This window comes from Tupaia chinensis, unplaced genomic scaffold, assembly GCF_000334495.1.
Source record: "Tupaia chinensis unplaced genomic scaffold, TupChi_1.0 Scaffold144648_1, whole genome shotgun sequence".
NCBI lineage: Eukaryota > Metazoa > Chordata > Mammalia > Scandentia > Tupaiidae > Tupaia > Tupaia belangeri.
Genome location: NW_006204509.1, coordinates 156351 through 170166, shown reverse-complemented (window position 1 = coordinate 170166; position 13816 = coordinate 156351). Strand labels below are relative to the sequence as shown.

Here is a 13816-nt window from a genome sequence, read left to right as displayed (position 1 = left end):
TGGCTGCCTTTTCAACCCAATCTGCTTTGTTTCTATACAGTTTCTTCCTCTCTCCATGTGCCAGATTTAATGTGATGTGCTTCACTAGCCAACACAGATCATGTCTCTTCAGTCTAGATACAGGAGAAATGAGAAGTGACTTTTTGGTCGATTCTATCTTTAAAGGAGTAAGTAAACTCTATCACACACCTATACTCTAGTGGTAAAAAAGCAGGTTCAGATTTTGGCCATTTTATTAATGACATATATTCATTTTGTTACTTCCCAAGTAACCTCCTCAGATTTTTTTTTTCTTGGCCTTCTTCTTTTGGGTCTAGTCCAGTTGATAGGTCATCCCTAACTGTGCCCTCAGCTACCGCAATAGCTCCAAGTCGTTCAGCTCTAGGAGTCTCATTGCTAACTGTACTTCACATGATTGTTCAGATGATGCTCACTGACAAACTTGTTAGAACATCTAAGTCTTTAAGTTATTAAAAAAAAAAAATGCCACGGAGGCCCTGTGCTTGCCAGAATGAGAGAGCGAGAACCCACTCCAATGGGACACGTTCCGGCCCCATTTTCCCTCCATTTGTCTTTTCCATTAGGATTCTGGGCATGTACATCCACATGCAGCACCATGTTTCTCAAGCTGCCAGGTCAGGACTCAAAATGTGGTCGATTTTGACTCTGCAGTTTGAGTCCAGACTTGGAGGCTTGAAAAACATGCCAGGTGCATGAGCGTGAGTGCCCAAAATCCCAAGAGGAGGATGGAGAAGAAGGGATTGTGGCATAGCTGTTTCTGTACTGTACCCAGCGAGTACTGCTGTCTGTTTCCATCTCTTTCTGTATCTTCTATATCTTTCTGTTTCTTGTGTATACACTTACAGAAAAAAAACAAACAAAGAAACCAAAAAAAGTAGTCAACCATGTGGGCTGTAGTTCCCTTAGCTACTGTAATAAGGCAAAATTTTCTCCAAGCAAATTTTGATAAACGTCTACCTAGTAACCCACTCAGTCTTATTGAATGATCACCTCTTTCACATATAAAACATCCATTGTTGTGATTCTACTTTGTGAGTTCTTTGCATTATTCTCTTATCATCCTCATTACTCCAAAGTCGTATCACACATGGTCTAATCACTTCACACACATTTGAGTAAGCTGGGGAGCAGTTTCAAAATACAGACTTTTAATTGCTGTTCTGGAACAGCTTCTGCATTTCTACAGTACACCTCAGCAATTTATGTTTTCCATAAATAGATTATCCAAAGAGCTCTTATTTGGAAATCACTGGGAAAAAAAAAAAAGAAACTTTCTGATTAGTATGATTAACTCCTGTTAACCCAAGTAGCTCCCTATTTTTCACACCCAAAATATTTAATTTTAAAAATATATTTTTTGTTTTTAAAATATTTGCCATAGGGCTTGCGTGCTTTCCATAGAGAAACAGAGAGAGAGGGAGAGAGAGAGAGAGTAAGAAAGAAAGTGAGAAATCACTCCCCAAAAGGGATGGCTACAACACAATTTCTTTTCTTCCATTTTCTTCCTGGGATCTAGGGTACACATGCACACCTGCCCAGCATAATTTTCAAGCACTGAGGTCTAGGATTTGGACCATGGACTGCCATGTGGGAGCCCAGCGGCTTAACAAATATATCATTTGCTGGCCCCTTAAAAAACTATCTTGTAATGCCATTCTCAGCCCTTAAAGTTTTCAAGGAATGCCTATTGTCTGAAGAATAACATTAAAGCATCTTTACATGACCTTCAATTTCTTTTATAATCCTGGTATTTCAAACATCTTTTCCTTTGAAACTGCATCCATATCCCTGACACTGTTTTTACTTTTTTTGTTTGTTTTATTATATTTAACACATGCATATAGCATAACCATTTTTTTAATAAAAATGTTAATTCACAGGACTGGTAGGTCATGTAGTGGTTGGGTTGGTAGACTCCCAAATGGCCTAGCATAGTTCAAGCCCTGGACCTGGTGACTTGCTTTATCACTTTCTCCCTGTCTATCTCTGGCCAAATTAAAAAATAATAATAAATAGAATAAAATAAATAATTCTTTTTTAAAAAGTTAAATCAGGAAATTTTCTTGAGAAATATGTATCATTTAAAACTTTTTAAAATACTCTAAATAACATTAGTATATATAACACTAAAACTAAAGAAAATCATGGACACTTTTATAAGTATATAGCTCTTTGCAACACTCCTCCCACAATTTAAACTCACAGATACACATAGTGAATGTTATTTTGATGTCTACTGCTTTTCATTTCAGGGGACACCTAATAAGAGCATGGAAAAGGGAAATGCAACATTGTTGACTGAGTTTATTCTCACAGGACTTACCTATCAACCAGAGTGGAAAATCCCCCTGTTCCTGGTGTTCTTGGTCATATATCTCATCACCATTGTGTGGAACCTTGGTCTTATTGCTCTCATCTGGAATGACCCTCACCTTCACATCCCCATGTACTTATTTCTTGGGAATTTAGCCTTTGTGGATACTTGGATGTCATCCACAGTCACCCCAAAAATCTTGGTCAACTTCTTAGCCAAGAGTAAGATCATATCTAACTCTGAATGTATGATACAATTTTTTTCCTTTGCAATCACTGTAACCACAGAATGTTTTCTCTTGTCAGCAATGGCATATGATCGCTATGTAGCCATATGCAAACCCTTACTTTATCCGGTGATTATGACCAACAGACTGTGCATCCGGCTGATATTCTTGTCATTTGTGGGTGGCATTGTTCATGCTTCCATTCATGGAGGGTTCTTATTCAGATTAACTTTCTGCAATTCCAACATAATACATCATTTTTATTGTGACATTATTCCATTGCTGAAAATTACTTGTGCTGATCCATCTATTAATTTTTTAATAATTTTTATATTTGCTGGTTCAATTCAGATGTTTACTATTACAACAATTCTTGTTTCTTACTCACTTGTTCTCTTTAATATCTTAAAAAAGAAGTCTGTGAAGGGCATAAGGAAGGCCTTCTCCACCTGTGGAGCCCATCTCTTATCTGTGTTCTTATACTATGGCCCTCTTTTTTTTATGTATGTGTTGCCTAAATCAGCACAAGCAGATGATAAAGATATGATAGACTCTCTATTTTATTTGGTCATCATCCCTTTGTTGAATCCAATTATCTACAGTCTGAGAAATAAACAAGTCATAGATTCACTGACAAGGGTAAAGAAAAATGTTTTGATAGCACAGTAGTATCTCTTTTATTTCTAGTAAAACAGTCAAAAGTTTGCAGTTACATTTGTTTTGTTAGTAATTCCCTGGCGTTATAATGACTTAAGGTATTGATGTAAATAGACTTCTTAAAATATTTGTATGTTTTATTCAAAAGAGTTGAGGAATTTTAATTAAGGGTTCATGTAATTCTAGAATAATTAGCAAAAACAAAAATATTAATCAATTTGTATATTCTTGAATGTGGCTTTGTAAAACCATTCAATTCGAAAACAAGGTAGTTCTGATAAGGACTTGAAGATCATGGCATGGATATTAGTAGAGCTGTTTCCTATAATATGGTCAGGCACATTACTTAAAATAAACCTCCTTCTTTATTTTATAGTTAAGTGTTTCTATTAACAGGTACTTGTGAAGTTAGTGTCAGGCTCCAGTCTTGAGTTAATTTTTATCCAAAGTGTTTTGGAGAAGAAAGCAATTTCAAGTAAAATTAATAGGATTTTTAGAAAAGGGTCAATTTAAATCATTCTAACAACAAATTTACGAAAGCAATTTCAAGTAAAATTAATAGGATTTCTAGAAAAAGGTCAATTGAAATCATTTTAACAACAAATTTCAGTGAACTCTTTTTATTCAAGAGAGATTTTTTTAACAAGTACACATAAGAGTGAGAGAAGTGCTGCCAACAGGTCTGATCATGCCATAATCTTCTCCATCCCTCCAGATGATCAGAATCTTGAGAAAGTGTGTGCACACCAGGAGTGTTCAAGTTGATTTGGTTGACCATGTGGCTTCCTGCACTCATTTAGCATGCTACTTACCAAGCCACAGCAACTGAGACGACTTTTCAACATAGAAAGAACTTTTAAGCAGTACTACATTTATGAACAATACAGTTTGTCAACTGAAATTTTATGTCCTCTCTCTTTCATCTATAATTTCCATATAAAATTAACTTAATTTTTAAATTAGAAAATAAGTATTACTAGGATTGACATCTTTAATAAACACTAGGTTTAGGGAAAACAATTGCCGTAATCCTCTCAGTTTCTCACTATTTCATATTCATCCTTTCTCTGATAGTTTGTCTGTCCCCCTCTATTTTGCTTTTCTCCTATTCTTAGCCGTGCTTCTTTTTTTATTCTCTGCCTATTTCTCTTCCTTCTTCTGGTTTTCTTTCCATCCAGCTAAATTTCTCTTTCCACTACTTATATCCCTTTCTCTTCTCAATGCCTTACTCTCTTGTCCTATCTTTGAAAACTTTTATTACTAGTTTAACAGGAAAATTATAATGATCTAAATTTTATAATTTAAGCAAATCCCAAAAATTCTAATATATTTGGAGTGATTTATCATGCCACTTACGTTTGAGTCTCTTGTTTTTCTTTCACTTACTGATTTCTAACCTCATTTTTATTGTTGCTGGGGAGATTCAAACCATGGGGTTCTCTAACCAAGCCATACATATTCTTGGCTCTACACACAACAGAAGTATAAGAGTAAGCCTTTGAGGGAGAGTGAAAAAAAAATTATTTATTTATTTGAAATTATTTATTTTTTTATTTCAGAGAGAAAATTTTCCTAAGGGTGTGTTCACTCGCCAGAGACACAGAGAAACAGAAAGACAAAAAGTGAGAAATCACCCCCCAGGGGGGATGGCCATGCTGCAGTACCTTCTCCTCTATTCTTCCCTTTGGATTTTTGGCATGCATGCACACATACCTGTTGTTGAGTTTTTTTTGTTTTTTGTTTTTGTTTTTTTTCTTAAGAGGTTTTTGCTATAGGGCACGTGCACTCGCCAGACAGACAGAGAGAGACAGAAAGATAGAAAGTGAGAAATCACCCTCCAAAAGGGATGGCCATACCCCAATCCCTTCTCCTCCATTCCCCTCTTAAGATCTTGGGTACGCACGCACATGCACCTGGCGTGAGTTTAAGCCACGGGTCCGGGACACGAACCGCGGTCGACTACGTGGGAGTTCAGTGACATAGTCATCACGCTAACTGCTGTTCCCTACCTGGTGCTGAGTTTTAAGCCACCAGGCCCAAGTCTCAAACCATGAGTGTGGGAGTCCAGTGACATAACTGTTATGCCAGCAGCTGGTCCCTATTACTGTTATTTTTAAAATTTTGCTATGGGGCACATGCTCCAGCCAGAGAGAGAGAGCAAGAAGGTGAGAAAGCAAGCCACCAGGTCTGGGACTCAATTACAGTTAGCCATGTGGGAGTCTAGCGCCCTAACTACCATGTCACCTGCTGACCTTGAAAGCAAGTTTATTAAGGAAGTGAGCAGAGTGGGCTACTCCAACAGTGAAGCAGACCCATGAGAGAAGATAAGTGAACTATTTCCTTTCTTCCTCTGAGAGGAAGGAGAGAATTTTTACTCAAAAAGAAAGATATAGGGCTAGCCCATAGGCAGGTCAGCTCCAAACTTCAGTGAGTGTCTGGCTGGTTTATTGCTGAGCTAAGTAAGGGGTGAGAGATGGCTTGGTTTATTGCTGAGCTAAGTAAGGGGTGAGAGATGGCTTGGTTTATTGCTGAGCTAAGTAAGGGGTGATGTATTCATGACTTTTCTGGGAAAGGGGCAGTGGTTTTTCTGGAACCACTATCCCTCCTATTTTCTGGCTAATTTATCAGGATAATTCTAATAATTGCCTTAGTTATTTCAAACTGCCAATGCACAGGAGAAAGTACCATCTACTATGCTAATACCATACGATGAGGGTACATTGAGTCTGAAGGTTAGGAAGTGGTCATTCCAGTGGCCATCTTGGTTCCAATTGGTTCAAGGCTAGTCTTTCAGTCAGTTTTTGTCAGTAAGATGTTAGGTATTTAAGGACCAGCAGGTGGCATAGTGATTACATCCCTGGACTCCCACATGGCCAACCACAGTTTGAGTGCCAGGCCAAGTTGCTTCAAACTCATACTGGGTGTGTGTGCATGCATGTCCAAGATCATGGGAGGAGAGTGGAGGGGAACACAGGAGAAGAGATTGCAGCCTGGTCATCCCTTCTTGGGGGTGATTTATCGCTTTCTGTCTTTCTGGCAAGAGCACAAGTCCTATAGCAAAAATCTCTCAAAAAAAGAAAAATATAGCAAGGTGTTAGATATTTAGGTGTCCCTTGCCTCAATACCTTTCTATCTCACTATGAAGAATGGGAAACCACTCTTACTGAAGTAAACAAAAAGTCTCTTAATGTTCATACCTAGTTATCTCTATCAACACCAATTCTATGGGAGCACTTATTCGTGCATTTGGAATTGCACTTCACTTTGTCCTTGTGCAGTGTCTCTCCTCTCTTCATGTCTACAGCCCTCAGCTCCATAGTTTCCCACCAGAGTCTCCCATCATTCTGACCAGTACTGTTTCCCAGTCTCTTCCTTGTCTTGTCTGAGCCCGGGCTCTTGGTTGCATCAGGAAACTTATTCATTAAATAAATGTTGGCTGTAACATAGAAATGGTTGGGAGTTTGAAGGAATCACCTCAAAAAAATGAGCAGCCATCCAGGGGAGTAAAGCAACCAGTTAACAGTCCATACATGTCCCAACACAGGCTTGATGAGGGTATTGTTCCTGCTGTTGAACTTACGTGCCAGTATCCAAATGATAATTCTATTATTGGGGATACAAGATGCATTTGCTAAAGTCTTGATGTTACCACTTGGTCTGTGTTAGTTGTAAAAATTCACTTTTATCTATGTTCTTTTGACTCCCTCTCTACAAATTCAAAACCTATGAGGAGGACGGATGGTGACTGGCTAAATCTAGATCAAGTGCCCTCCCTGTAGCACAATGAGGATACAAAAGTGAGTTTGCAGCTTTTTTCCTGGACATAAAAAATGCATTCTCCACAATGATTCAGTGTCCAAAGAATGGCTAACTCTGTCATAGAAATCTTTATACTATTGCATCTTATTCTGCTTCAGAAAGTCTAATCCTTTTATGGATTTCAAGTTTTTTCAATTTATAGGGAAGAGAGAAATTATTTTTATAGTATTCATTTTGCCTTATGGAAACTTTAAGATGTTGTTTAATTTTAAATTGTGTTTACAAACATTCAAAATAGACAGGATGAAATTGTAGAGTATTATGGTTGTCCCTAGATTTTATTTTGAGTAGGATATGAATAAATAAAATAATGGTAAGACTGATTTGTGCCTTAACATTTTGTTAGCTTAAGTATAATAATTTTATAGAAGAAATTGTGGCGATCTAGAACATTAAACAACTTAAAACTGATTTAAAAATTTAAGTAATAATGAATCTGAAATTAGAATGATTTCTGATGATCCTGATATAAAGACCCATTAATTTTAATTAATCACATCCCTTGACTTAAATGTTTAAGGGGCTGGATGAAGGCCCAGCCTCTGGGCATCTTAATTTTTACCTGGTGTCCTCCTTGGGCACAGCAGGCACATGCAGACCTGCAATCCATAGGTGACTTAGGCAAGGGTGGGTCACAGCATGAAGACCCTATTTATGTCTTTCCCTCTCTGTCTCTCTCTTTCTCACTCATGGCAAAAATAAAAGAAATTTAAATTCTTATAATCAGTCATTTAAATATAAATAAACATGTTTACATAAATAATTATTGAAGCAACCAACACATAATTATATATAATTACAGATATACAATAAAATTGCATATATAATTTTTAGATAGTGCTTTCATGTGTGAGAGAGAGCAAAAGAAGTACTCTTAACAGCTGACATGTATGTTTGCCTCTTAGTGAAGATGTGAAGAAAATGTCACTCCACTGCTCATCCTAGTATTTATGACTTAAACCTTATCCACATAAAGTTAAATTTAAAAAATTTCCATTAGTAGTTGGAATTCCATGGAAGTAACCCATTCCCCAAAAAAGTGCATTTAACAACTAGAACTATTGGCATTGATATTGCTTGTATCAGGTTCCAATTGTTAGTGAACTTCTATTGTGTTAAAAGAATTGAGTAAATAGTGGGGCCGGCAGGTGGTGTGGTGGTTAAGGATGCTGGACTCCCACATGGCCAACCACGGTTCAAGTCCTGGACCTGGAAGCTTGCTCTCTCACTTTCCCTCTCTCTCTTTCTCTCTCGCTCTGTCCCTCTCTGGTCAAATTAAAAAAAAAATGAAATAAATGAATGAATAAATAAAGCTAAATAAAATAATTCTTTAAAAAATGTGCTTTTAAATTAAAAAATTGAGTAAATAGAAAATACTTTCATACAAACTAGAAGAATATCTAATAAAAGGGAATTCTAATGACTGTCCGAACAAATATTAAGCAACCTTTAAATGTGAAAATAACTTTTTAACAGTGTTAATGTATATTTGAAAAATACAACAGTTGCAAAGCAAATTTGAAATTAAATCTTTCATACACAAATTCAATAAAAAAATAAATGTGATTATAGAATTATAATGCAAAAGAAATGACTGAAGCCAGCTAGTTGGTGTGGTGGTAAAAGTGACAGAATCCCACATGGTCAGCAACATAGTCGAAGTCCTAGATCCATGGCTTGACAAACACTAGGCACGTTAACATGCAAGTCTATGTGAGATGTTAATGGAAGAGAAGGGACAGCAGTGTGGTCATTCTTCCTCGGGAGTGCTTTTCCACTTTCTCTCTCTCTCTTTCTCTCTTGATTTTTCTCTTCAGCAAGTTCATGAACCTTATAGAAAATTTTAAAAAGAAAGAAAGAAAGGAAGTAAGAAAGGAAGAAAGAAATAGAATAAAAGAAATCATTCCAAAGTTGACAGCTTTTAATGAATATAAGAGTTAAGACAAATATTTACCTCTAAGATTATGAGTCTTTTCATTTTATTTCATCATTGGCTTTCTCAGATACTTCTCCTTTCTCTTTGGCTTATCTTTCCTACACTCATGCATTTGTGTCTATTTAATTCTCAACCTATTTCTCTTTCTTTTTCTCCATTTCTTTTCACCCAACTAAATTTTTCTCTCCTCTCACCCTTTCTCCTTCGCTGCTTTCAACTCTTCAATTTTGAAAACTTACTAAAACATTCTACACAAAAAGTATAATTTATATATATAACAGTAGACAAATGCTAACTATTCTTTGTATTTCTTAGATGTTTTCATTTCAATCTCTTCATCATTCTGCTATTTGTTTCCCATTCACTTAAATTGTTCTCTGACCTCATCTTGGTCACGTAATGGAAACTGCTTTCAACAATGCTACTAAAATTTTATTAATTTTCACACACAAAATTCTCTGTTAACACCTTGCACTATGAGAGTATTTATTCTGGAATGTAGCATTTAACTTTGTCCTTCCTCACTGATATCTATTCTCTTTACACCCACCATCATTACGTTTACAATTTTCTTATCACTTCTCTGATTTCTCTGCTCAGTATGATTTTTCTACTGTCTCCCCTCTACCACTTTGGTATCAGTTGGGCCCTTGGCTGCATTAGAAAATTAGTTCATTGCATAGATCCTCGTTCTGTGTAGAAATGACAAGGAGATTGGAGAGTTCAGCTGCAAAAATGGCACAACTGGAACTCAAGCAGTCATGGAACTCCCAAATTCATGTCCCAGCACTAGCTCCAGTGAGGGCTACTCTTACTGATACTGCCCTTCAGATGACACAGTTCTCACTGTAGATGTCACCAATGGGGACATAGGATGAATTAGGTAAATCCTGGTATTACTGACTTTATTGCCTTTTTTTTTTAAACCAAAATCCACTTTTGTTTTTGTATGTTTTCCTCTCTCTCTCTCCATTTGCCAAATTTAAAATGTGCTTCAGTGGCCAATGTAAATCATGTTCCTTCACTCTAGATCCAAGAAGGGTGAGGCATACCTTTTTAGTTTTTTTGGCTTTAAATGGGTAGATAAATTCTGTCATATTACCAATACTCTACTGGTAAAAGATAAGTCCAGGTTTTGGGCATATTTTAAATGACACATGTATATATTATTCACCTCTTGAACATAACTTCCTCAAGTTTCTTTTCATATCTTCCTTTTCTTTTATTTTCTTGGCATCCAGTACAATGGATAAGTCAATAAATCATCTCTAACTACTCCCTCAGCTATCACAATGATTCAGTTATTCATTCTATTAAGTTCTAGTAGACTCCTATCACTGTCCATATCTCACATGGGTGTTCAGTTGATGTCCAACTCGTAAACTTCTCAGCACCTTATCTCAGCTCATTATTTAAAATTTTGATGAACATGTCCCCATGTAGTAAAAAGGTCCCTATTTTATTGAATTATCACTCTTTTTACATCCAATGTCTAAACAGATGGTACATTTTTTTCTTAATTTTATGGTTTCTTATTTACATTCAATCACTATCCATCTCTATAGCCTGGAGCACACAATACAACTTTCAAAGTATGCATGCAATATGTGACAAACAAATTGAGGATATCATCACATATATACATTTCAACTAAAAAATTCACATTCTTACATTCATTATATAGTCCTTTCCTGAGCCCCTCCCACCATTCTCCTACCTTACAATCTCTCATATCACACTTGTATACTCTGCTATTATAACTTTGGATCTTTCCATTTCTGCCATAGAGTGCATTCATTTGGTATATATTGAGTAGAGACATACAATTAGGTTGATTCCACATCCGAGCAATTGACAAGGATGTGAAATGTCTTTCTGACTATTTTTGTGTAAATATCAGAGAGTGGAATTCCTGGGTTATATGGTAGCACTAGTTGTTGGTTTTTGAGAAAACTCCATATTAGTTTCCACAGTGGCTGTACTAATTTACATTCCAACCAACAGTGTAGGAAAGTTTTTTTGAGGCTTTTTTTTTTTTTTTTTTTTTTTTGCTATAGGGTAAGTGCCTTTGCCAGAAAGACACAGAAAGACAGAGACAGAAAGCAAGAAATCACACACACAGGATGGATGGCCATGCTGAAATCCCTTCTCCTCCCTTCTCAGGACCTTGGACATGCACACACATTCACCGGTGTGAGTTTAAGTCATAGGGTCTGGGACTCAAGCCACAGTCAACTACATGGGAGTCCAGTGACATAGCCATTATGCCAACTGCTGGTCCCACACCATAGCTTCTTAAGTACTTGTCATCTTTTTAAAATTTTTGAATCATTGCCGTATGACGAGGGTTAAGTGGTATTTTATTATGGTTTTGATTTGCATTTCTCATATGATAACAGATGTTGAACATTTCTTTTCATAGGCATTTTGGCCATTCAAATGTATTCCTTAGAGAGTTGTCTGTTTAGCTCATTTGTACATTTTTTAAAAATTGAATTATTCATTTCTTTTATGGATGACCTGCTTTAGTTCCCTATATATTCTGGTTATCTGAAGAACATAGTTTACAAATATTTTCTTCATTCAGAGGGCTCTCTCTTGACTCTATTGTTTCCTTTGTCATGTAGAAGCTTTAAATTTGATATAATCTCACTTGCCTAATTTTGAGATTATTGTCTATGCTTTACAAGTTTTATTTAAGAAATCTTTTTTCTACTCCAGTGTCTTCAAGTATCTCTCCTGCATTTTCCTCCAGTAATTTCATACTTTGAGGCTTTACATGTATACATTTGACCTATTTTGAGTAGATTTTGTTGTTAATAAGACATAGGAGTCCAGCTTCATTTTACTACAGATAACTATACAGTTCTTCCCATAGCATGTGCTGAAAGTACAATTTCCAGTGCCATTTTCTTTTCTCCTTCATTATCTTGTACCCTTGGTCAAAGATCAACTTTTTGTATATTTTAGGGAATGTTACTGGATTCTCTGTTCTGTTCCACTGGTCTATGTATCTATTTTTAAGCTAGCAGCATGTGATATATTACATCAACTATTTTGTGTATATGAAAGCATCTTTGTATCCCTAGAATAAAGTCAGCCTGGTTATGGTGTATCATCTTTTTAATGTATAATTGTATTCAATTTGCAAGAATCTTTTTGAGGACTTTGCATTTGTATTTATTAGTGATATTGGTCTATACTTTCACTTTCATGTTAAGTTCTAGCCTGCTTTAATTATTCAAGTAAGGTTGCCTTTGTAGAGTGAGTTTAGAAGGTCTAGTAATTTCATATTACCAAGTCCATTTCACGTAGGGATGGCAAGTGATGCACACTCCACAATTTTCCAAAGCTTCTGAATGCTCAACTTCATTTTTAAATGACTACTTACCAAATCATGGAGTATCGCCTCTTTCTTTCACTGATAATGCCTTCACACCTAATATGTCACCATATCCTAGTTACTGAATTTAGTTAGTGAATTTTTTTTCACTCCATTTCTTTGTCCTCTGCATAATTCCCAGTCATTCACACATAGTCTAGTCATTCAACATACATTTGAATTACCTTTCACAAGTTTCTGGATTCATTTTTGTACAATGGAACAATTTCAATAGTGATTATTTGCAATCTATATTCTGCATGAAACTCCCAAGACAGTTTTGATATTAAGATTCTCAAGACAACTATTACAGCTTCCTAAATATCATCATGGACTACAGTTAATCCTATCTTCAGGATATTTTTCTACATTAAAATATTTATTGTAATATTCTTCTAAAAGTTTTTTGCACTGGCACTGCCTAGGGATTAAGGTCAAGACCATATATATGGTTTTAGATTCATTTTATTTTTTTAAAAATTTAATTAAATAATTGATCAATTTCCTGCCTGAGGGGTCGTGTGCGTGCTAGAGAGAGAGAAAAAGCATCACTCAACCGCATGTAATCATGCTGATACCTTTTTTTGCCATTTCTTCATCCACTAAGGCTGTTAGGCAATCATGCACCAATGTTCAGTATGCATTTAAAGCCACTGGACCTGATATTATAACCTCAGTGAGGCATGTGGGATACAGAAAGCAACAATTTTGCCAGTAGGTCAATTGGAATCATGGTGAGTTGCCACTCCCATTTCTACCTCCTGATTACCCACTGTGTTATGTGGCCAAACCCTGAATTCATTTCTTTCTTTCTTTTCTTTTTTTTAAATGATTTTTGCTATAGAATGTGTGTGTTCGCCAGAGAGACAGAAAGACTTAAAGCGAGAAATCACCCACCAGCCGTATGGTCACACAGCAATCCCTTTTCCTCCATTTTCCTTCGGAATTTGGGGCAAGCATGCACACATGTCTGGCATGAGTATTTAGCCACCAGGACTGGAACTCAAACTACAGCCAGCTACACTGGAGTCCAGTGATGTAACCATTATGCCATCTGCTAATCCGACTTGTACCAATTTTTAAATCTCAAAATTGCTGAACACTTTATAAACTGAAATGATGTTATTTTTCAGCTTTCCCAAAGTTTTTTCCATCTTTTAAAGTAGGCATAATTATAATTAAGGCAGCATTCTGATAAGTGTATGGTTTTATTTCTACTGCTATAAAACATGTTCACCTTATACATCTTAGTGAGTGTTTTTAATTTTTTTTATAGGCCACAGATTAGTTTATTTTTAACACCCATCATGCCATGAATTCATAGGGAATAGGTTCCTTTAGCTCAGGCTCCTGTCCATTGGTTCTTGCAAAGTGTGCTTCTCTGGGTGGAGCAGGCTGGCGCTTTAGTTGAACCCAGGTACCTTTTTCTTTGGCTTCTTTCTTTTTCTGGTCATTTTCCTT

At 36.2% G+C, this 13816-nt stretch overlaps 1 protein-coding gene across 1 annotated transcript; it reads left to right on the top strand.

Annotated features, from left to right (window-relative positions):
• The first annotated feature begins 2264 nt into the window (after nucleotides 1-2264).
• On the top strand, nucleotides 2265-3230 carry LOC102498625 (olfactory receptor 5H2-like). Its single transcript, XM_006167231.1, has one exon. The coding sequence runs from the start codon at nucleotides 2292-2294 to the stop codon at nucleotides 3228-3230; it is 939 nt and encodes a 312-aa protein (XP_006167293.1). The 5' UTR covers nucleotides 2265-2291.
• The last annotated feature ends 10586 nt before the right edge of the window (nucleotides 3231-13816 follow it).

Excerpts from the sequence above, each read along its gene's own strand:
- LOC102498625 (XM_006167231.1), top strand. The coding sequence starts at position 2,292 with ATGGAAAAGGGAAATGCAACATTGTTGACTGAGTTTATTCTCACAGGA.